Source organism: Myiozetetes cayanensis, unplaced genomic scaffold (genome assembly GCF_022539395.1).
Source record: "Myiozetetes cayanensis isolate MyiCay16 unplaced genomic scaffold, myiCay2020 scf15, whole genome shotgun sequence".
Classification (NCBI taxonomy): Eukaryota; Metazoa; Chordata; class Aves; order Passeriformes; family Tyrannidae; genus Myiozetetes; species Myiozetetes cayanensis.
The window spans coordinates 19,128,968-19,152,147 of record NW_026087159.1 but is presented as its reverse complement, the minus strand read 5'-3'; the positions used below and the strand labels follow the sequence as shown (position 1 = coordinate 19,152,147).

The window sequence follows — 23,180 nt, the reverse complement described above, 5'->3', positions numbered from 1 at the left end:
GCAAACTCCGTGCTGCGAGGGAGTGGCAGGCATGGTCCCTGCTGGAAGTAGGTCTTGGGATCCCAGAGGTCCTTGTTGGAGGAGCTACCAGGATCTCTCGTGAGTTGGACCAAGAGTGACTGCATTCTCTCTGGTGCTGTTTCTGTAGACAGCACTACCCACAAAATATATTCACTGGGAAGGAGCTGCTCAGTTTCCAGCCTGTGCCTGCAAAGGAAAATATGCTGCGGTTTGTGATCTCATCAGCTTCCATTTTCTGTGACTTCTGAATATTTGGCTTGTGGAATTCTAGCTGGAGGCTGTATTAGGACAGTAGTGGGCTTGTCTCTCAGTGCCCTGGTACCATGTGGAGTTGTAAATGGAGAGCTTTAAAGCCCAGAAAGTCCTGTTTCCACCTTTGGAAGAGTTTTAGGCTCTTTGGAACAGGGTATTGAAGAAGCAGAGCAGCTTTAAACCAGTTCTTGTGGGGAGAAATAATTAGTTTGGAAGAAAAAACCCTGGAAATGGGAATGAAGTTTCACAGCAAGTTTAAACATGGTGCAAATGTTCCTCCTTTCCTCATGCGGTGAGGTAAGGTTTTTGGACACCTTGAGCTTCATTTGAAGCAATCCCATTTTCTCTCTTTAAATCTTTCATCCTAATGCAGAGAATCACAGGAAGGAATTGTTGGCCTGTGAGGTATCAGTTGGAAAAAAAGGCTCTAGGAAAGCCAATTCTGGAAATCTGGGAGCAGTATAATAATTTTTGGTCTCGTTTGTACTCTTGTTCCCTCACTGGGCTGGTGGGGCTGGTTTTGGGTTGCTCTGGGAGATGTGACTGAGGTTCAAAACAACCCCAAATCCTCCCGTGGGAGCACATGAGGGGTCTGACTGTGACCTCCTTGCTCCTCTTGGTGTGGGCTCTTCACGAGGATGAACTGAGCTGTGACTGAGGAGACTGAACCCGGGTCTGGTGCCTTGGTCCCACCGTGCACAGTCACCTCTGAGCATTAACCTGACACCCCAAAGTCGTACCAGCACAAAAAATGTTGCTGCATTCACGTCTGGGGATCATGTGAGAGAACATATCCGATTGCGTCCGATGGAGAGCCCATAAATTATAAATTTTTTGGAAGGGGGATGTTCATTGAAGTGGCTGGAGAGAACCCTTGGTCTGTTCTCCCAGGAGGGTCTCGGGTTGTCTTTGTGATGCTTTGGCTGGTTGTGGCCACATCTCTCAGCTGCCTCAGTGGTGCCCAGTGGAAGGTCAAAGGAAAATCAAAACACAGGAAACTCAGCTAAGCCTGAGGGAACTTGCAGTGCCTGTTTTGGAGGTGTGTTCCAAGCGGTGCTGTTGGTTCTGGGGCACATGCTGAGCCCCTGTGCCAGCCCTGCAGCCTCATCTGGCTGCAGGGCAGGTATGACAAGCTGTGGAGCGCTGGGGAAGCTGGAGGTGAGGATCAGCTGAGGGGCTGATTTGGGATCTCCTTACTCAGTCTCTTCCTAGGGACATACAGTGCCTGGAGGAACTGTGCTGCAGGCCTAGCCTGCTGCTGCTGCTGATCATCCCAAATTGAGCACGACTCTGGGAGCTTTGGGACAGGCCTGTCCAGTCACAAAGCCAGCAGTGGTGTTCCTGTGCCTCTTCAGGAGCGTTTTACTTGCAGTTGCACCAGCCTCCCCCTCCCCTTTGCTCCTCACCAGCTGTTTAAACAAGTCCTGACTAGGCTGATCTTTTGGTGCAGGAGATAACCTGGAGGAGAATTCCTCAGGAATGCTTTTAGTTACTGGCTGCCTTCCTGGGCTTTTCAGAGGGCTTGATGAATTCTGGGCTTGTCCCTTCCTTTTATTTTTAAATTGTTCTTCAGGTTCCTGCCTTTGAGGCTGGGTGTTTACAGGTAGAAATGACTTAAGAGGAGAAACAAGTACTTATTAATTACTGCTCAGTTCTCCATCACCATGGTCTCCTCTCTTCATTTTAATGATCTCCTCTTGTTAATCCATATGCTGAAGGCAGGAGACGTGCTGGCTCACAGCATGGGGAGGGGGTGGACCGTCAGAGCTGCTGCTGAAGACTCACGAGCTTTTGTAGGTTTGCTTCTGCTCCTTCTTGTATGCCAGGTTGGAACTGGAGCCTTCTGTGAGCAGTTGGGACACACTAATCCATCAGAACATTATCCATTTCCCAGGAGCTGCATTAATTTCTGCCCTGGGCCTGAGTGAGCTGAGTCTGATCGTGGGAGGTCCCTGGGGCTGGCACGGATGGATGGGGGGTGTGGGCCTCCTGCTCTGGCATGAGCTGGGCACTCAGTTCAGGCACTTTCTTAGGGCTTGACTCATGCCCTAACTGGCAGGGTGAGTGCTGGCTGTGCAGTGTGAGAGCTTCCTCAGGGTTTGTCCTGTCCCTAAGGAATCTGGTTGGGTTTTTTTCCGAAAAACAACAATAAAAATCCTTTTGCCAAGAACACAAGGAGTTTTTCGCTCCTTGTTACCTGCTGGAGCCTGTGCTGCCTCCCTCCCAGCACAGCCGTTGAAGCCCGTGGGGCCTCCAAGTGCTCCTCCTGCACCACAGGGTGTAATCAAGCATCCCAGCTCAAAATGGGGATGGAAATCCTAGGGATAAGTGGCTGCCTGTGCTTCCCAGTGGGCTGGGAAGCAGTGGGTGAGCAGTGTCCATTGGCATTCAGGTGCTGGTCGGTGCCAGGTGTCTCCTGTCAGAGCAGGGTGTCTGTCCATCCTGGTGACACCAGTGTCCAGCTCTATCACTGCTTTTCCACGTCGTTCCCTGCTCCCAAGTGTGGGAAAACTCTTGTTCAAGTTTAATGCTGCCTTTTCCATCACCTGGATAATAATGGAGGTAAACCCTACAATTTCTCCTTTTCCTTTCTCCTCGTGTCTTCCCTGCGTACGGCCTCCCTATTTTTAACCTGGGACACCCAGATTTGTTTTCCTGAGCCCTCATGACCTGTGTGATATTTTGACTTTGGAATAGCTAAGACACAGCATTGTAGGCTTCCTGCATAGCCAGGCGTGACTATTGTTGTTGCCAGCTGAATAGTCGTTATTTTTTTGGCTGCTCCTGGCGTTCTCACTTTTCAGTGGCTCGGAGAGGAGCCCTCCAGGCTCCCTGTGTCCACTTGGCTATTTACAGCCGCACCCAGCAGCCCTGTTTATAAAGTTCTTGGAAGTGGAATCCTCTGGAATAGAAATCACAACACTGCAGAGTGTCTGGAGGAAGGTTTGGTACAAATGCCTCGGCCCAGCGGTGCGTTGGGACAGGGTAATTGCCATCTTTGGTGCTCTGGTAGTTTTGCTGCTTCCCCTTGGAATTGTGGTTTATTTTTCTCACTTTATATGAGTTTAGAAAAGGGACTTGTTGGGTTTTTCTATTTTTTTCTTTTTCTTTCATTGTCAGTTCAGAGTGAGTTTGCTGAGAAAAAGGTAAATCAAACAGAATATTTTAATGCTCCTTCAGTCTTACATCCCTGCAAGTGCTGACCGAGACAGAAGGTGGAGTGAGGAACTGGGTGCTCAGTTCAGAGCTCTGGACTCTGCAGAAAAGGAGGCTCAGGGGGGACCTTTTCCCTCTCTACATCTCCCTGGCAGGAGGGTGGAGCCAGGTGGGGATCAGGCTCTACTCCCAGAGAACAAGGGACAAGAGGAAACAGCCTCAAGCTGTGCCAGAGGAGGTTTAGATTGGATATTAGGGAAAATTTCTCTACAGAAAGATTTGGCAAGCCCTGGCACAGCTGCCCAGGGCAGTGGTGGAGTCACCATCCCTGGAAGTGTTCAGAAAACATGTGGATGTGCCACTTGAGGACATGGTTCAGTGGTGAACGTGGTGATGGTGCTGGTTGACAGTTGGACTTGATGATCTTAAAGGTCTTTTCCAACCATAACAGTTCTGTGATTCTCAAACTCACTGTGATTAACTGCACACTGGAAACTTTAAGTTTGGAGACTCCATTAGTTTGGAATTGTTTACAAAGTACTTGTGTCTTGTTAGCCTGTGGTTTAAGAAACAGACCATTTTAGGGAGCTGGGACTCTGTTCTGCTGGCACATAAGTGACATTAATTGTCCATCACCTGCAGTCTGCCCACCACAGATCTGTGGGTGGATCATCCAGTAGCTGCTTCAGACTCACTCTGAAATGAGTGTAATTCCTTGAATTAAGGGAACACACTGGAAGCTGCAAACCAGTTTTTCTTCAATCCTCTTTGGTTCGATTCTGTGTAATTTGCTTAGATCTTTACCTTCAATATACTTCATTTATAAGGCTCAATCTGCATTTATTCTTGAGTGAACCTCACTGTGGTTAGATCTCCTTTATCAATAGCAAAGCCTGAGCAGCTGGACTCGAGGCCCTCTGTCTTTGAGCACTGAGGTTCTTACAATGAGGAGTGTGGTCCTGTGGGCTGGGTCTGGAGCTTCCCTTTTCAGGGATGTGCATCCCAGAACCCCTTCCATCCCCATGAAGGGGAGCAGCTGCCTGCCAGACTCCTTGAATAAAAATTCCAGTGGCACCTTCTGGTTTTGAAGATCTTCAAAGTCATGCCTTGTTTTTTGGTAGTAAATAAGTCCGAGTGAATTCATGACTGGTGACACTTGAATAACTATTAAAAATTTATTTCTGGACTGGAAGAAACAGGAAAAAATCCTGTCCTCTGAGTTTCTAGACATGAAAAACTGCTTAGCAGAGGGGAGATGCACCCTTGGCTTCCACTGCCAGGCGGTTTGATTTGTGTGGGTGTTGGGATTGATGTTGGTGAGTAATATTTTATGGTGCTATCAGTGTAACGTTTCAGATAGGTGTGGCCAAGGGCTGTAAGCTGGAGGCACAATTCCACCAGGAGCGCTGCTCGTGCCTGGAACTGGGCATTTCTCTCATTACTGTGATTCTGAAGCATCACAAACCAGTCTAAAGAAAGTCTCCAAGTGTGTTTTGTTTTGTTTTTCTTTTAGGCTTAAACCACCTGCCCTTTGGTGCTGCCAGCACCGCCGAGTCCCTGCAGCTGGGCAGCGCCGCTGGCCCCCAGGTGTCGGAGAGCCCGGCCGAGGATGGCAGTGATCCGGGAAAGAGGAAGAGAGCAATTCCTCCAGGTGAGCTGAGTGGCAGCTCCACTGCTGGCAGCAGGGAAGGGATCCACACAGCGAAGCCTGAAATCCAATTGCCGTGCTGGGTGTTGGTGTGGAAGGGTGGGCAGGTCTGGTGTGCCTGGAGCCATGCTTGGGTTGTGGGATCTCTACAGATGGGAGCACGGAGATAGAACAAGGAGGAATGGCCTCACAGGAACAGGGCAGGGTTAGATGGGATATTGGGAAGAAATTCTTCCCTGTGAGGGTGGGGAGGCCCTGGCACAGGTTGCCCAGAGAAGCTGTGGCTACCCCGTCCCTGGAAGTGTCCAAGGCCAGGGTGGAGCAGCCTGGGCTAGCAGAAGGTGTCCCTGCCCGTGGCAGGGGGATGCAATGGGATGGTCTTACAGCTGTTAATTGCAGTGGATAAACCATAACTGAGGTGCTTTGAGGTGTTTTCCTAGGCCTGGCTGCTGTAAATGTTGGTTGCTCCAGAGGGCCAGCACCGGTTGGTTTTTCCCCCTCTGGCTCTTCCCTGAGCGTTGGGCTCAGCTGTGGTTTTGAGTGCTGACACTGCAGAGCCTCACCGGGCAGCGTGTGCCCTGCAGCAGAGCTGGAAGCTGCTCTGGGCTCTTAATCACTTTTATTTTCCTCTCAGCAGATGGTGGCACAAATCTGAGCCTGGACTCCATTCCGATGGGATTGCCAATGTCCGACCCAACCGCCTGGGCCACCGCCATGAACAACCTGGGGATGGCTCCCATGGGCATGACAGGACAGCCCCTCCTGCCTGGTGAGCTGAGCCAGGCCCTGCCCACCTTTCCTTTTGGACAGGTCTTTGGGAATAACCTGTTTCAGTGCACTTGGGTAAACACCCACCACGTACAAACTACACGGACAAGCTGTGCTTGAAATGCATTAAATCTGCAAGGGATTTATTTAGAGACCTCGTTTGAGAGGATACATATTTTTAAATGCAAATAGTTATTTTGGGGTGCATCCAGGTATTCTGCAGTGGATCAGGAGGAAGAGGGTGCCATGCAGAGCTCAGGAAACCAGTGATGCCCAGGAACACGTTACTCTAAGCTGAACTGGAATGGCTTAAAAGGAAGGGTGGGAGGGAGATAAAGGGGAAAGCAACAGGGCAGCAAATTGGATATGGCACAAATTAATGGAGGATTCTGCTCCAGGAATGACCACCTTGTCCAGAATACATGTGCATAGGTCAGTCATCCTGTCCAGGATGAAAGAGCTGTGAGAACAGAGCTGGGCTGTGCCTGATTTCCCCGCAGTGCAGAACTTTGGGCATCAAAGTCCTGAACTGACCTGACCATTCCAGTGCTTTGCTGCACTAAGGAAGGTGCTCTCTCCCGCCTGAACTCTTGCCCTGCTCACCTGGGGAGGGAATGTCTGTGTTGGCAGCACTCTGCAATCCCCTTTCTGCTCTTTTGGCACAGAGCAGGTTGTTTGCTGTGCAGCCTGTACATATTTAACAGCATCACTTAACTTGCCTGAAGTTTTTCCTGCAGTCTGTGCTCTTGGAATAATAGAATCATGGAATGGTTTGGGTTGGGAAGGACCTTAAAGCTCATCTTGGTCTACCCCCTACCATGGGCTGGGACACCTTCCATTAGACCAGGTTGCTCCAAGCCCATGTGTCACAGATGTCTTTCTGTGGACAAACCTCACTGGGAAGTGCTTGGCACTAGATGGGAGCTGGTGTCTGCAGAGGGGAGTAGGAAGTAGTTTATTTTAACAGAAGTTATTTGACTGAGGTAATCAGCAATGAAATTGTTTTAAAAAGTTGTTTTGAGGGCACAGATCTGAAGTTTGATGTTGCCATGTTCCTTCTCTTGTGGTTATTCAGCTGATTTTCACTGTCACCTGTGGGAGTGTACCTCGTTTGCTGTCCAGGGTCACAGTCACTCTGTGACTCCAATCCCCCACCTGACTCCTTTATTCTCTCTCCCTTTTAGACTTTGATCCTGCTCTTGGGATGATGACTGGAATCCCTCCGATCAACCCCATGATGCCAGGCTTGGGGATCGTCCCACCCCCCATCCCTCCAGACATGCCTGCTGTGAAGGAGATCATTCACTGCAAGAGCTGCACTCTCTTCCCTCCTAACCCACGTAACTATGCTTTGTCCTGTCTCTGTAGCAGTATCTGTGTGTTTATATTTATGTAAAGCCCAGGGGTGTGTGAGAGAAGGGCCATTCCTGTACCTGGGCACAGCAGCTCTGGACTGAGTCGCTGTGACTCACTGCTGGCAAAAAGGTGACAGGGCAACAGGAAAAGCCTCTTCCTGTCACTGACTGTTTGCCATTCCCAGGAATAGCCTTTTCAGTTGTTAGGTTGCAGTTCCTGGATATTTGAAGTCTTTATCTAAGGCTTGGAGGTGAGGGGCGTGGTCCATGCTGAGCCATGGGAGGGCTCTGGGGTTTGCAGAATGCAGTTGAAGGAGTACAGGGGCAGTTGGAAGTAAGAGAGAACACTGAAGAAACACAGGGCTCACCAGGCTATGTCAGGAAACAGGGATCTCCTTCAGACTGGCTGATGACCCTTTCTCCTCACTTCTTTGAGAAGAAGCAGAGGGGTGAAAACCAAAACAGAGATGATACAGGGACATGTCTGTCATTGGTAGTGTGGATCTGTGTGGGAGGGTGTAGCTCAGGCAGGAAAGTCTGGAGAGTGTGCAGTTGCAGCACAGAGAACCCTCTGTGTACATTTGCCAGGTATTATTTACACTAGGACAGTTTTTTAAACTGGGATTTTGTAGCACCTCCCATCATGAAGTTTTGAGCCCCTGGCGCTGCTCGTGTTCTGTGACAGCAGCTCAGTGAGCCTCTGCTTACACTTGGGAGGGTGTTTGAAGGGCTCCAGGCTCTTGAGGTCTTTTGTTTGGAAACAGGCAGGTAGACATGTCCTTGAAAGATGCCAGGAAGATGTGGTCGTCTCTCAGGAGACGTGGACAGATGGAAGGCACACGTGCTGACGACCCAAAAACTGACCTGCTCTGATTCCTCTCTTCAGATCTTCCCCCTCCAGCCACGAGGGAGAGGCCCCCGGGGTGCAAGACGGTGTTTGTTGGAGGGCTGCCGGAAAACGGGACGGAGCAGATCATCATGGAGGTGTTTGAGCAGTGCGGGGAGGTCATCGCTATCCGCAAGAGCAAGAAGAACTTCTGCCACATCCGCTTTGCTGAGGAGTTCATGGTGGACAAGGCACTTTACCTGTCTGGTGGGTGTGCTCGTCTCAGAGGGCAGCTTAAAATTCTGGGACAGAGATGTGATCCTGCCTTTATGGGCAGAGCAATGGGTTTTGGGGCAGATTTGTCTAGTGCTGTGTCAGTTTGCCCTTCTGCTGCCGGTGCATTTCTGCTTAAATACGTGACGGCAGCTCCTGAGAGGAAAGGCAGTGTGAGGTAAAACATATGGATTTCCCAAGAATGCCAAGGCAGTGGAAGGATTAAAAAAAGGTTTATTGAAGATGTGAGGATCACTTCTTAATGATGCTGCACACACCGGGCCCCAGGGAAAAAAGGCAGTGCCCCGCCTTCTCCAAGGCCTTTTGTATCTTCTCTCTCTCTCACACACCCTCTCTGGCCTGAGGAGGCCTTGTACACGTCTGCAAAGATGTTATCTCTCTGCATACCAGGGAGAGTGGCAGCTTGCTCACAGCTTCTCCCTGCAGCTTTCTCTGAAATGCAGAAAGGAGAACAAAAAACATTTGACCCGTTTGAGAAGGCATTTTACAGTCTTCCTAAGTGAAATCGAGTTCTAGCTTTCCATCACAAATTCTTCTGAAACTGTCCCTGTCTCCACAGACAGCAATGCTTTGTCACCTGCAAACCTCCCCAAAATACTGGGCTGAGGTAGAGTCCAACCCCATCTCACCTGGATAAACATCCAGCAGATTGTATAGACAGTTCCTAAGGGTCCTGTAAAAATTGGCTGTTGCTCCCAATTGCTTATGAATTGGTTGGTGTGCTTGACTTTTATGGGGACTTTTATGGGGATTTTTTTCCCTTTTTCCCTTGACCACTTGTCATCTTCCCCACCCAGGCTACCGCATCCGGCTGGGCTCCAGCACGGACAAGAAGGACACGGGGCGCCTGCACGTGGATTTTGCGCAGGCCAGGGATGACCTGTACGAGTGGGAGTGCAAGCAGCGGATGCTGGCGCGCGAGGAGCGCCATCGGCGGCGGCTGGCGGAGGAGCGGTTCCGCCCGCCCTCCCCGCCGCCCGTCGTCCACTACTCCGACCACGAGTGCAGCGTGGTGGCCGAGAAGCTGAAAGGTGGGGGACTCTCTGGGGGCCACGGCTGCCCTTCTGTCCAGTGCTGGACAGAGCTCTGTGTTCTCCGGGGGTTGTCTCGCTGAGCTGAGGTGCCCCTGGCAGCTCTCCAGGCCGTTTCCCTCTCAGGATTGTTTCCTTTGGTCAAAACAAACCTGCACTTGAGTTGTATTCGTAGAATCCCAGGTTGGAAGGGACTTCAAGGCTCACCTGGCCCAGCCTTTCTTGGCAAAAGCATGGTCTAGGCCAAATGGCCCAATATCCTGCCCAGCCCGATCTGAAAGCATCTGATATCACAGAATCAGTGAGGTTGGACAAGACCTCTGAGGTCATCAAGTCCAACCTCTGACCCACCACCACCTTGTCAATTAGACCATGCACCGAGTGCCTCATCTAGTCTTTATTAAACACCTCCAGGGGTGGTGGCTCCACCACCTCCCTGGGCAGCCCATTCCAACGCCCAGTCACTTCTTCCTAATGTCCAACCTAAACTTCCCCTGTTGCAGCTTAAGACTGTGCCCTCCTGTCCTACTGCTGGTTGCCTGGCAGAAGAGACCAACCCCCACCTCACTACAACCTTCAGGGAGTTGTAGAGAGATATTGGGGAATCCACCACTTCCCATGGCTGATTGTTCCCACTGTGAAAAATTGACCTCCTGTGCCCAGTCTCCCCAGGAGTACCCATTCCCCATCATCTTTTCCATGTGACTCCTTGTAAAAAAAAGGAGTTTCCGTATTCTTTGTAGCCACCCTGTATATCCTGGAACACTGTGACGAGGTCTCCCCTAAATCTTATTTTCCCAAGACTGAGCAAACCTCTTGAGTGCAACAAACTTGTGCAGATCAAAACTGTTCAGTACAATTTTCCTCCAGAAAATTTTGGTTAAGGTTAAAAGGACTAGTGTGATGTCCTAATACCTTCTTTGAAGCCTGAGACCCATGTTTGACCTGATGATTTTGGAGCTGGAGGGTATTTCCTTTCACAAGAGGGTACATCTGAGTAGACATGAAGTTTTCCAATAGGTTTCAAGCAGTTGGTCCTCCTCTTGTTGCATCTCAGCAGACGATTTGCTCCATCAGCTTGGTTTTAGACTTTGCCTGCCTTTGTACAGCCGTGGGTTCAGGTCATTCCATGCTTCCAGGGGTTGTGATGAGCCACCTGAAGGAAGCTGACCATTGAAAGAGCAGTTCAGCACCAGGGAAACAACCTGAAAGCTGCCCAGACAACCCCATACCTGTGGTGTAAGGCTGTCCTTCCTTGCTGCAGATGACACAAAGTTCTCAGAAGCCATCCAGACCTTGCTGACCTGGATAGAGCGTGGGGAAGTGAACAGGAGAACTGCCAACAACTTCTACTCCATGATCCAGTCGGCCAACAGCCACATCCGCCGGCTCGTCAACGAGAAGGCGGCTCATGAGAAGGAGATGGAAGAAGCGAAAGAGAAGTTCAAGCTGGCTCTCTCAGGGATCCTGGTGCAGTGTGAGTAGTGTTTCCACACTGAGTGTTGGTTGTCTGGTGTAGGGAAAACTCTCAAATTCCAGTCTGGAGAGGCCACACTGAAAGGGCTCCAGGAAAAGAAGTGGCAGTGGCTTCCAATGCAGCTACAGCTCATTTAGGATCAGGTGTCATTCACGTGGCAAAAATCCCTCGTGGTACTTTTTGCTGGGGTAAGAGTCCACATCTTGGGGGGGAGGAGAGAATGAATGCTGAATTTGTTTCCTCTTTTAATTATTGTCTATTAGTAGTTCTGTCATCTTTTCAACTCCTCCTGTGCACAGACAAGGTAAGTTCCTGGGAATCTGGTGCCTCAGCGAAGTGTGCAGGATTTATTCACCAAAGGTAGGACACAGCAGAGTGTTTCCAACAGCCTGATGCAGAACCTGGGTCTTTCAAGTCCCAGTGCTTTATTAAATGAGGAAATAAGGAAGAGGTATGGACTGTATTAATTTCAGGGTGTGTTTTGTAACAGTTCCTCAGACCGTTCATTGCCTCTTACACATCTTTGCTTGAGTAAATCTGAGTATTTTTACTTCTTTATGAGTACCTTCCCCACAGTTGTACTAATTTTCTTTGATTCTTTTGCTAGGTTGTGAACATTCTTAACTTTTGGTTTTATATCTGATTGTTTTAGCTGTTACTTGATTTTTTTTTTAATTCCTTTTTTCTTTAAATTCTGTTACTGTTAAAAAATATGGGCACACGGTCCAGAGGGACATACATTGAGCACTGCAGAGTAAGTAGTAATAGAGACTAGTGTGTCACTCCACTCCCTAAAACACAACTGATACCTCAGGCACTCTTAGGTTATCTGAGGAGCAGGGAGATGCTGTAATTCTTACAAAACAAAAACTACTGCATCACAAGCATAAAAACCCAGTCAGGTAGATGTGCTTTGTGCTGTGGGTGAGCGCTCAGCCAAGGAGAAGCACTTTGTATATCCAAAATACTTTGGGAGTTTTCTGGAGAAACGGAAGGAATAAATTTCAGGACCAAGAAAAGCTGATGGAAGGTGCCTGGATCCTTTCCCTGTGGGTCACACGGGCGGTGGCACTGCCCTTTGGGATGTCCCAAGGGCCAGAACTCATGGCTGTACCTCATCGTGCCACTGTGGATGGCGAGTCCTGCCCCCCTGGACTCCTTATGCTCCCAGCCAGCCTTGCACAGCAGATCTGGATATTTTTCAGCACACACATGCTGCCTTTTTTCCACGTGTCCTGCCTTTTTCCCAGCTGAGAGCAGAGCCCATGTCCCAGTCGGTCGTTACCCGGGAGTGTTTGACAGGAGCCTGGTGAAGCCCACACTTCTCTTTCCAGGCACTGTGAGCCTCTTCCCTGAGCGTAGCATCAGCACAATACAGTGTTATAAGAAAAGGGTAGCCAAACCACCTGCCTGATTCCACTTTTTTACTCCTTTACTCCTCTTGTTCGCCCTCTCTGGATGCAATTCGGGCCCGATTTGCTGCTGATTTGACACTCCAGTCGAGCAGATAGTGGCCGTGTACCATTCTGCCTCCAAACAAAAGGCTTGGGACCATTTCACGAAAGCTCAGCGTAAGAACATCAGCGTGTGGTGCAAACAAGCAGAGGTTGGTAATCTTTTCTTGTGTTAGAATCCTCCAGCACGGTCTCTTGCTTGTCAGGATGTTGATGTTAAGTGTGCACGATGCTCGCGTGGATAACACCACCTTCGTTCACAGCGTGAGGTGGGAATTGCTCACTCGGCTCTCGTGTTGCAGGTAACGAATTTCCTCTTGGTGTTTGCGTTACTTCTAGCGATACATCGAGACCTGTCTGCTGATTTTGAAGTTGTGCACAGTGATAGTAGTAATAATATTGGTTTTTGTTCTGCTGGTTTTAATATTGAAGGAAGAGGGATTTCAAGAGAGATGGTAAAAAAAAAAAACAACAACAACAAACCCTAAATGTTATCAGAATCTGTTTTATCACATTTTTATGTGATATTTCGACCTTGAGAGATGGAAATTATTGCAGCTGGACAGCCTGGAAGACTTGAAGGAGGATGTTTTCATGTTTGTGTGTTCATCCCATGTAGTGACATAGTGAAATATTGGATTTAAAAGTGATGACAAGGATGGGGCCGATGGAAGAAGGCTTATCACTCCTACTGCTCTTCCTGCAGGAGGAGGAATAGTTCTCAGTCTGATAAGGTTTGATAAAATCAGATAAGGGAGTCAAGCAGAATGTCAGGAAATAGGAAGCTAAGGTAAAGAAAGGAGGTCCATTGGGAAAGTGGTGGTCTGGGGAGATGTTTGTCCTGGGGTCTGTGACCCAGGTGCAGGACCTTGCACTTGGCCTTGTTCAGTCTCATGAGGTTTGATCCCACTCCTCCACACTGTGCTGGTCCCTTTGGTTGTCATTCCTTACCTCCAGTGTAAATCTTCCTGCAGTTCTGTGTGAATCTGTAGTGCTGGATCATACCCAGCCAGGGCCCTTCTGGTAACAAGCAGATGATCCACCCTCCACCATGGTGGAACACTCTAAATGGCTGTGCTGTCCTGGGAAGTTTCCAGCTCTGATCTCCCCATGGGAGTGCACTTCTGGGACTTTGAAATTCCCACTGAGTCAAAGCTTTGTAGTAGCTGATGGAGGAGCCAAGGTTTTCTCTCCACCTGAGAAGCCAGGTGCAGTGTGACTCAGACCATTCCTGCACCCTGAGCCCCAGTGCTCCTGTCCTTCCCTGCTTTCCAATTGCTTGCTATGGCTGGGGTGGGAGCTCTCTCTCCAGCTGGAGATGTCTTTTGTTTCAAGGTAAGTTTTCCTGGTGGGAAGAAGCTGTGAGATCACCAGTGAAGCCTCTTCCAAGAGCACTTGCTGTTGGGCTCAGCTTGCTCCTCTCCCCCAGCTTAGGGTCTGCTCTTAAATGAAGGTGGACCCACAAGATGCAACTTCTTGGTACAGTTTTTGACAGATATATATATATATAAACACTGCTAGCATATTCAATTTAAAATGTCTCTTACCTCGCTGTAGATATCAGATGCTGGGTAAAGGGTGCCTCAGCCTTTTGGGGTCACCTTGAGGAGGTCTCTGCTCAAGGGACACCCCACCCTGCTGCTGCACAGGTGGGCTCAGGGAGCTGCAGGTATTTGTAGTGCTAAGAGATGGGCCTGTAGGCAAACCTCCTTTGCTGTACATGCAGGTGTGCAGCTGTAGCAGTCTTGGTTTGGTCTGTCCCAGCTCAGGCTGTGACTTCTGGCTCCAGAGTATTTAAGGTTGAGCACAATTCCTTGTGGTTTGCACAGCAAGTCTGACTTGTTTCATCACAAGAGCAGAAGGAAGATGGAAGAGTCAGTAACTCCAGTAGCACTGACAGATTGACTCATGCTGGATATTGCCCTTGATTTAAATCATCTGTGCCGATTTTTAAATCGTTTCCCCTTTCTTGTATCATGGAGTTGTGTTTTGCAGACTTGTATTTCAGCAACTTTTCATCCAGCCAAGCTGTTCCTTCTAATCCATATTGAAATTCCCTCTACTTTCTGAACCTCAGGAAATCCGTAACATCCATAACGATGAGCTGATGGGTATCCGGAGAGAGGAGGAGATGGAAATGTCTGATGAAGAGATAGAAGATCCATCAGAGATGAAAGAAACAGAAGAATCAGGTAAAATCAATTTTTACAGCTCATAACGCGCTTGTCTTCAGCGGTTTCTTTCAGGAGGCCCATTCTGAGTGTTTTGTACCCCAAAATGGTCATGGGCAGAGCAGAATCAGTCCAGTTTCCTGGAGCTGTTTCCTCTCAGTGCCTGGGTCTGCAGCCAGTGTCTCACTGCTCCCTGCCATGGTCAGGGGAACCTAAAGCAGTGTCTGAGCTGCTGTCCCTAGTGGAGTATACTGGGATTAATGGAGCTCGCTGTGGAGGAGCTGGAAGCTTTCTCCAGAGGAGAGAGCAAAGCCCTGCCCTATGGAAGCTGATCCAGGGACAGCAGCTCAGCAGCAGTGTTACACTACAAACCCACAGTCTGCCTTCTCCTGGAGATCATAGAATCCCAGGGTGGTTTGGGTTGGAAGGGACCTTAAAGACCATCCATTTCCACCCCCTGCCATGGGCAGGGACACCTTCCACTAGAACAGGTTGTTCAAGTCTCACCCAACCTGTCCTTGGACATTTCCAGGGATCCAGGGGCAGCCACAGCTTCTCTGGGCAACCTGTGCCAGGGCCTCCCCACCCTCACAGGGAAGAATTTCTCCCAATATCCCATCTAACCCTGCCCTCTGGCAGCGAGAAGCCATTCCCCCTTGTCCTGTCACTCCAGGCCTTTGTCCAAAGTCCCTCTCCAGCTCTCCTGGAGCCACTTTAGGCACTGGAAGGGGCTCTGAGGTCTTCCTGGGGCCTTGTTTTCTCCAGGCTGACCACCCCCAGCTCTCCCAGCCTGGCTCCAGAACAGAGGCACTCCAGCCCTGCGATATCCCAAACAGTGCTCGGGAGGCATTTCTTTGGGTAATGCTCAGCACTTGTCACCAGGAGCTGCTGAGCCCCTGTATATGGTGGAGGGGGGTGGGAAAGAAGCACCTGGGGGCTTCTTGCCCCCAGTTGTTTGACTTGTGTTGTGTCCCCAGCGCTGGTGTCGCAGGTGGAGGCGCTGAAGGAGGAGAACGACAGCCTGCGCTGGCAGCTGGACGCCTATCGCAACGAGGTGGAGCTGCTCAAGCAGGAGCAGGGCAAAGCCTCCCGGGACGAGGACACCACCAAGGAGCAGCAGATGAAGCTCCTCCAGCAGGCCCTGCAGGGCATGCAGAAGGTGGGACCGGAATTTTTCATAGAGCAGAGGCAAACGGGGCTGGGATTGGAGTGGGACACACGTAAAAACACTCCAGCTTTAGTGGGATCCAAATTGGCAAGCGGGAATGACTTTGTCGTTACCAGTGTTGCCAAAAACCCCCAAACGACCTAATATTTCGACCAGTGATTGTATGAGCTGATGAGTCACATCAAAGCGATTCATAGTTCGTGGATTCCTTGTATGGTCTTTGCTTGACCCTGCTGTGACTTCCAAAGTACCGAGGCTGTGCTTACTTGCTCCATAACTGAGTAAGAAAGTGGGAAATCCATCCACTGGCGATGGAATTACCGTCCCATATTTACAGAGCATGCTAATAGGCAAAGGCATTTCTAAGGTACATTGTAGATTCTTCTTGGTTTATGCTTTACCTTGTAGTAGTTCTGGATATGACCTGTCTGGTCTTCATGGGAAAGCCCTCCTTTGTTTTACAGTCTTTAAATAATAGGAGGTGGAAGGCAGGTGAAGAACTGAATTTGTCTTTTCTCTTCCAGCATCTTTTGAAAGTCCAAGAGGAGTACAAAAAGAGAGAAGCAGAGTTAGAAAAAGTGAAAGAAGACAAATTAAAAGTAGAAACGTTACTAGAAAACCTGAAGGAGCAGGTATGTGTCATCCAGGGCTTCTTTGTGCAGTCCTTGGGTTCCGTGCTCCCATCAGGAGTGTGGTGAAGGACCTCTGTCCTTCTTTAATCTTGCAGAGGATGCCCAGCCCTGGTAGGAGCAGTTGTCCTTGGAAAGTAAGGAAAAATTAGCTGTTAAATTGGGGAATGTCTGTCAGTAATGGACCTGCTGGTTGCTTCATGTACCTGTGAGAGCAACTGTATAAATAAATAGTAACTGTCATTGTACAGTGTTGGGGAATGGGGTTTTCTGCAATCTGAGCTTTACAATGTAAGAAAAAAGGTCTCAATTATCAGACACTGATTTTAAGATTTGTGGTTTAGGGGCATGTTTTGATCTGCCCTCCGTAAACCACTATGGAATTGAAAGTTTTTGTCTGTGGTGTAATATTTTTATGCTTGCTTTATTCCAAACATAAATGCATAGTGCTGCTTCTCAGGTGTGATCCACTCTGTTTTCATTGGGGATCCCTGCATGAATCTACACTTGCTTGGTCCTCTCCTCTAAAGCACAGAGACAATAACACAAGAAACATGAGGCAGTGCTACTCCCTGTGGCCCACAGAGCCAGATGCTGGGTTTTATCTCAAATTTTCAATCTTTAGCCCCATTTTTTTGTGCCGTGAGCTAGGGAAGACAATGAATGTCCTTTTAGGAACTAAAAATGGCTTTGTATATTCCAGTAGTGGTCAGAGCAGGACCTTCAGAAGAGAAATAACAGATTATCATCAGTAATCTTTCCTTTCTTTGCCCATATATAGCAGAGCATGGCAGATGAAGAGGACAAGGAGGGAGATGCAGCTGATTGTCAAGGGAATGTGAGTCCAAGAGCTTCTTTTCTCTTATTTCAGACAGAATCTCTCCCTGATGGAGTAATGACACCTTAGTGTAAAATGAGCAGTGGATTGGTTTGTGTGAGGTGCATGAGCCTGGTACAGACAGATTGGCTTCATGTCCAAGGGAGAGGTTCTACCCCCAGAGGGTGGCTGGGCACTGAGCAACATCCCTGGATCAGCTTCCACAGGGCAGAGCTTTGCTTTCTGCTCTGGAATGTGGAAGCTCAGGCCATTGGGGCACAGCCTCAGCCCTGTGTAGCTGAGAACTGCAGTGGTGTATGAATTTGAGCAAACCCAGGGGACAATTCAGTTCTATGTTTGTCACTGGCCCCCCTCCAGCCCGTCTCACTGGTGACTGGAAGCTGTTCCCAATTATAGCTGTCCACAGGAATTCCACATAAAACTCAGGAATAAAAGCAAGTCCTGCTTTTGGTGCACACACCATCTTTTCATCGCTGTCAGGCTTGTGTTTATTTCAGAGATAATAAATTATGCCATATTCTGTTTTAATTCAGTACCACAAACTCAAAGTCGGGGATAGTCTGACTAAACCCTGTGTGGCCCCTGGGCACTTGGTCTGTCACATTTGCCTCAGTTGGGGCATTTGAAAATTAAAGCCATGGCAAGGCTTCTTGCTCTGGTTTGTATTTTGTTATTTAAAACACGGCCCTTCTGCAGCAGACATCGTGTCACAGAGCAGGGCTGGTGCACTGAGTGTGGTGGCATCTGGCTGAACTCCATGGGCTTTTCATCTCGCTTGGTAAATCATGCAAACAGGACCATGGACACGGCTGTGCTTTGTTGGAAGTGTTTTGGGACATAACCAGTAGATACACCAGTGATGGGTGCAGTGGCTCAGAGAAACAGGAGAGCACCAGTGCAGGCTCTCAGCCTGCCCCTGCCTCTCCCTGCTGTGCCAGGGTGGCTGCTCTTGCCTGCAGCGGGCCCTGTGGTTTTGTTCTGCAGGAGAGCAGCACATCCAGAGTTTGTGCCTGCAGCCAGGAGAAGGAATGTCCAGTGGAGAAGACGTTGAGCAACAGTCCTGTGAAATCCGAACGAGAAGTTCTCTTAGTTGGTGAGTTCTGAGGGGCTTGGTGGTGATGCTGAGCTGGGGGACACTTGCTTCAAGGTGGCCTCACACTCCCTCTGGCCTCCTCTGGTTCCTTTGGTTATCCCAGGGGAGGTGGGAGTCCTGGAACCAAGGAAAACCTCGAGCTTTGGCCCGGGGCTGGTGTTCCCAGCTGGTTCTTGTCTCATGACAATGACATTTGTGGTGTTCCTTTCCCCAGGAATAATTTCCACGTTTCTCCACGTGCATCCCTTTGGAGCCAGCATTGAGTACATCTGCTCCTACCTGCAGCGTCTGGACAGCAAGGTGGGTGTGGGGGCTGGACAGGGAGGACTGCAGGAATCTGTTCCCTGCAGGAATCTGCTGGAAGGGGTGAACTTTCTTGGAATCACATGATGGTTTGGGTGGGAAGGGATCTTAAAGCCCATGTTGTTCTACCCACCCTGCCATGGGCAGGGACACCACCTACTAGACCAGGTTGCCCAAAGCAGCTCAGCTTTGGGGTTCACCACTAACCCATGTCCCCAAGTGCAACATCCACATGGCTTTTAAATCCCTCCAGGGATGGGGACTGCACCACTGCCTTGGGCAGGGAAAAATCTCCATCTCATACGTATTTCTGTTTATTCTGTTGAAGTTTGCTGCCTTTGGGCAGTTTCCCTTTATTTTCCTTACCCTTATGACCTCCGAGGAGAGGAGCAAACAACCATCTTGTACATCAAACGTCTCACACCCTGTTTGTGTGTGTTTTCTCTAAACTGAGCATTCACTCTGTCTCTGAGCAAAGTTCTTGGGTTTTTTTGATCCTGTCACCCTTCCCTGGGCCTGTTCTGTCTCAGATCCTGTTGCTGGGATCCTTTTTAGGGGGTGCTGTGCAGGGCTGTGCACCGCAGAAGCACCGGAGCCCAGCCCTTGCTTAGGGGGTTTTTGGGAAGAGAGGTGTCAATCCCTGGGTGTGGGGTGACTGAGGGCAGTGACCAGCCATGCTCCTGCTTTTCCCGTGGCACAATATGGAGCTGCTGTGTCCTGCAGAATTCCCGTGTCCTGCTGGCTTCACACTCCTCTTTTGGAGTAAATGGGAGCAACTGTGCAAAGGCTTTCGGATGTTCAAGGGAATTTCACCCCACTCCTCTACTGTCCCTCAGTTGTCTTCCTTATAGAGCCCCAGGAACAGGAGGCTCACCAACATGGGAATCATCTCTTGGGACTGGAACTTTTCCAGCTGCTTGTGTTTATAACTCAGTGTTTAATTTACCCTGTTCTAAGGAAACACGACTGCCTGGCCTGGCTCACTGCAGCCCTACAAAGACAGAGTTAATAATTTATCTCCTCATTCTAGCTCGGAATTTGTCTGTGAGGCCAACAGCTGCCTTTATTTTTGTTTGGAGCTCTTATAAAAATGCCATCATAGCATTCAGCTGCCTTCTGGCACTTCCTCTTTGGAATCTGCAGTGCAGAGCAGGGCTGCTGGAAGGTTCTGCTGCCAGCTTGGGAGAAAAGCCCTGTGCAGAGCCCAGCCTTGAACCTCTGCTGTGGCATCAGTGTCCTCTTGCTCGCTGATGCTCAGGGCTGTTGTGCCTGCTCCCCTGGAAGATTCTCCTCTTTGTCCTTTTGGTTCCTCATGAGCTCTTCTGTCTCCCTCTTCATTCTTGCAGGAGCTCAAATTAGTTTGGGTGTTATTCTTAAGTTCTAGCAGATCTTTGGGCCTGAGGTGAGGCAGGAGGAGAGGGGGTATCTGAAGGTACAACCTGGTTTCTTGAAGCTGCCAGCAGGAAAAGACAAGGAATATCTTTCCCCTGTTCCCTGCCCATCGGTCTCACCAAGAAGGTCAGCAGAGAGCACAGGAATTTAGGATCAAAAGTAGTTTGGAGCCATGAAACAGCCCTTCTGCAGCCCTGAAATGTAGCTTGGCAAGGCCTTGTGCTGACAAACTGCCCAAATCACCTGCTCAGGTTCCTTCTGTGCTCCGGTGCAACCCCAGTTGGCTCTGTTGGAGCAGCTCCTGCACCATCAAATATGTGGGAGTTAAGGTAAAAGTGCTCCCTGTTCGGTGACTTAAATACCTGGGAGGTTTTAATCCATTATCCACAGGGGAAAAAAATCCAGACAGTCCCTTTTCCCTGACTTCCAGTGTTCATCCCTGCAGCCATCTCGCCCCAAAGCAGGACAGCAGCACAACTCACTGTGTCCCAACATTGTCCCCACAAGCCCAGGGATAGCCTGGATGAACTTCAGCAATTAAACCATTGGAGTTTGAATGTCTCCAGTCGTCACAGGGCTTCCATCTCCATTTTCAGTCCTGTTTTCCCTGTGCTCCTACAGATCTGCACGGCGGAAGTGGAAGTTCTCATGACGCGACTCCAGAACACGTTCCGGCAGGAGCTGAGCGGGGTTGGGGCCAGCTTGGAGAAGAGGTGGAAGTTTTGTGGCTTTGATGGGTTGAAAATGACTTGAGCTTTGACTTAATGCTGAAAGCAGCAGGATATGGACACCGAGGAAACCCAGGATGCTGTTCCCCCTGTTCCTGATGATTCCCTCGCACGCTCCACGGCCTCGGGGTACAATGTGTAAGTGAAACAAAGTCTGGAGCCACCACTGGAAGAACCCTCAAGTTCTGCAGCTCCTTTGATCAGTTATTTGTTAATGGGCAAGTGCTGTTCAATATATTTGGGGGGGGGGGGTAAAAAAGCTCCTGCCTGACCCTTTGAAGCGCAGCGTGTTGACTCTGTTCTGCCAATGTTGTATGTGTTTGTGTGCCCAAATTCTTCCCCCTCAGCCTTCCTACTCCTAGGAACAGCCATGGACTGTCCTGAAGCAGCAACAAAGAGGCATTTTCTGGTTTCTAGATCACCAAAAGGGGGAGAAAAAAAAGGCATTTTTTAGACATTTCTATGAATAAAACCCAAGGTATGTTTAGATAGAAGATTCAAATGGCTCAGGGCTCTCAGAGCCGAGGAATTGGTTCTTTTTCATGCTGTTTTCTTTTGTTAGCAGTTAAGTTGAGGTGGGGGCAGAGCCTCTGGGAGCCAAGGGGGCATTCTGGCAGTGCCACTCGTGCTCTGGATCAGTCTGTAACAAATTTCTTACATGGGAAGGGTGTTCTATTTTCTGTGGATGAGAGTGGAGCAAAGAAGCTACATCAACCTGGGTTTTGGTGATTTTTACCACACGATTCTTCCACCCGCTTTGCTTCAGAGACCAAGCTCCAACCAGCACAGACTCCTCTACCCCTGAACCTTCCCAACACTGTTCCTCATGCTCCCAGTGCCTGCCAGGCTCCTCCCCAGCCCTCTGCAGAGGTTGGTGAGGTGCAGGGTAACAGCCTGCCCAGATATCCCTGTGGATTCTCCTGCCCTCCAGCAGATCCTCGCTCCCGCCCAGCCTGGTGTCACCTGCAGAGCTTACAGCCATTCCTTGAAGTATTCCCATTCTTCCAGGCATCCTGGCATGGTTTCTATGACGTCAACTGTCCCAGTTTTACAGCTGCACCCTTGCAGCCCCTCCTCTGTTCCCCACACCGTGGGCATTGGTGTAGGTGCCCTTAGCTGGGCTGTTGATGCCACCACGTTTCTGGGGGAGAAGCCCCAGTTCCTACGTGCCTGTTCTCGGGCTCTTCCCTCATTTCTGACCCATCCACAGTCCTTGTCTTTGCTCCTGGGGGTTCTCCACCCCCTGTCCCCCTGCCATGGCTGGGGTGCTGCCCACATGAGCACTGGGACACTTCAGGTGTCTCCAGCGTGGAGCAAACACCTGGTGTTGAAACCAACCCCTCACCAAAAAAACCCAAATCTGCTGGTGACACTGGGCTCTGAGTCAGGCACTGACCTGCTGGCCCTGCCTGTTCCTCCCCTCATCATTCCCTGCAGCTGGGAGGACAGAGGAGGGCACTACCTGTGCTCTGATCCCTTAGCCCTGAAGTCTCTCTGGATCCCTCAGGCTTCTTCCTGCAACTTCACCCTCTAACCTAGTGGAACCATCATCCTTGTCGTTGTTTCCACTGGCAGAGCCTGGTACCAGTTCTCCCAAGGCGCTGGGGGAGCTGGGATGGTCCTGGAGGAGACACACCTGTTGTGCCAGGTGGGAACCTGTCACTACATCCCCCCTGTCCCTTGGGGTCAGCCAGGTGGAGAGAGGACAGCGTGCTGTGTGCTCAGTGAGCCTGTCCTTGGGAAAATCAGGGCAGAAACTCCAGAACCAGAACTGTTTCAGAGCCCCAAGTGGCTGGAGCACACTGGAGCTGGGGCAGACATGGGATCAGTGGGATGAGTGGTCCCAAGGGTTGGATCTAACCCAGGGTGGGAGCTCACACAGCGCAAGGACTTGCTGGGTCCCAGCCTCTGTCAGCTGCAAGGTGGGAGCTGGGATGGGGATGGGCCACCCTGGGAGGACTGGGGCTGTCAGGGGGACCAGGCAGGTTGTTCCTGGGGAGAGTAGGAAGGGACAGAGCCAGGACCTACAGAGCAAGGGCTGGTGCTGTGAAAGCAAGTCAGGGCCAGAGCAGTGCGGGGTCCTGCTGCCTCCCCTCTCCCACCCTTCCCTAGCAGGGTCCTTTCAGAGGGACTGAGGTTTCCCCCAGGAGAAATCCATCCTGCAGATGGGCTCCCTGGCCAGCAGGGAGGCAGGTGAGGTGCCCCTGCAGGTGCCAAATGCTCTCTGTCTCCAGGGAGAGCTCAGTGGTCACCCCTAGAACTGGGGCAGCAGTGAGAGCCCTGCCCACAGCGTGCCTGGGTGCAGGGATGGTGACAGGGACCTTCCCACTGGGACCAGGCTGCTGCTCTCTCTGCTCCTGACACCCAGCACTTGCCACACAAGGAGCAGATGAAAACCCTTTAAGAGAATGCTCTGGATAGTTGTGTCCCTGCAGATGAATGCTGTATTTTTAAGGAATAAACATTTTTTATGGGCAAGTCTTGGCCCTGCTGCTTCCCTTGTTTTGTCTGGTGTTTGTTGCCTGCCAGGGAAGAGGAGGGGCTCCATCCCAGGTCCTCTGCCGTGCTGCATCCCA

General features: G+C 50.1%; 1 protein-coding gene across 4 annotated transcripts in view; it reads left to right on the top strand.

The window, feature by feature from the left end:
- ENOX2 (ecto-NOX disulfide-thiol exchanger 2) overlaps window positions 1–23,082 on the top strand; it is a 28,724-nt gene extending 5,642 nt beyond the window's left edge. For 2 of the 4 annotated variants that reach the window (XM_050310814.1, XM_050310812.1), the window contains exons 2-15: window positions 4,943–5,080; window positions 5,715–5,846; window positions 7,030–7,185; window positions 8,087–8,293; window positions 9,118–9,351; window positions 10,616–10,828; window positions 12,328–12,434; window positions 14,360–14,474; window positions 15,431–15,612; window positions 16,146–16,253; window positions 17,032–17,088; window positions 18,073–18,181; window positions 18,396–18,481; window positions 20,498–23,082. In XM_050310814.1, the coding sequence (XP_050166771.1) occupies window positions 5,750–5,846; window positions 7,030–7,185; window positions 8,087–8,293; window positions 9,118–9,351; window positions 10,616–10,828; window positions 12,328–12,434; window positions 14,360–14,474; window positions 15,431–15,612; window positions 16,146–16,253; window positions 17,032–17,088; window positions 18,073–18,181; window positions 18,396–18,481; window positions 20,498–20,629 (1,803 nt within the window). In that variant the 5' untranslated portion in view covers window positions 4,943–5,080; window positions 5,715–5,749 and the 3' untranslated portion in view covers window positions 20,630–23,082. Of the gene's footprint in view, window positions 1–4,942; window positions 5,081–5,711; window positions 5,847–7,029; window positions 7,186–8,086; window positions 8,294–9,117; window positions 9,352–10,615; window positions 10,829–12,327; window positions 12,435–14,359; window positions 14,475–15,430; window positions 15,613–16,145; window positions 16,254–17,031; window positions 17,089–18,072; window positions 18,182–18,395; window positions 18,482–20,497 lie in introns of all 4 variants that reach the window. The other 2 variants (XM_050310813.1, XM_050310811.1) reach the window with 1 other exon arrangement.
- Window positions 23,083–23,180: the final 98 nt, after the last annotated feature.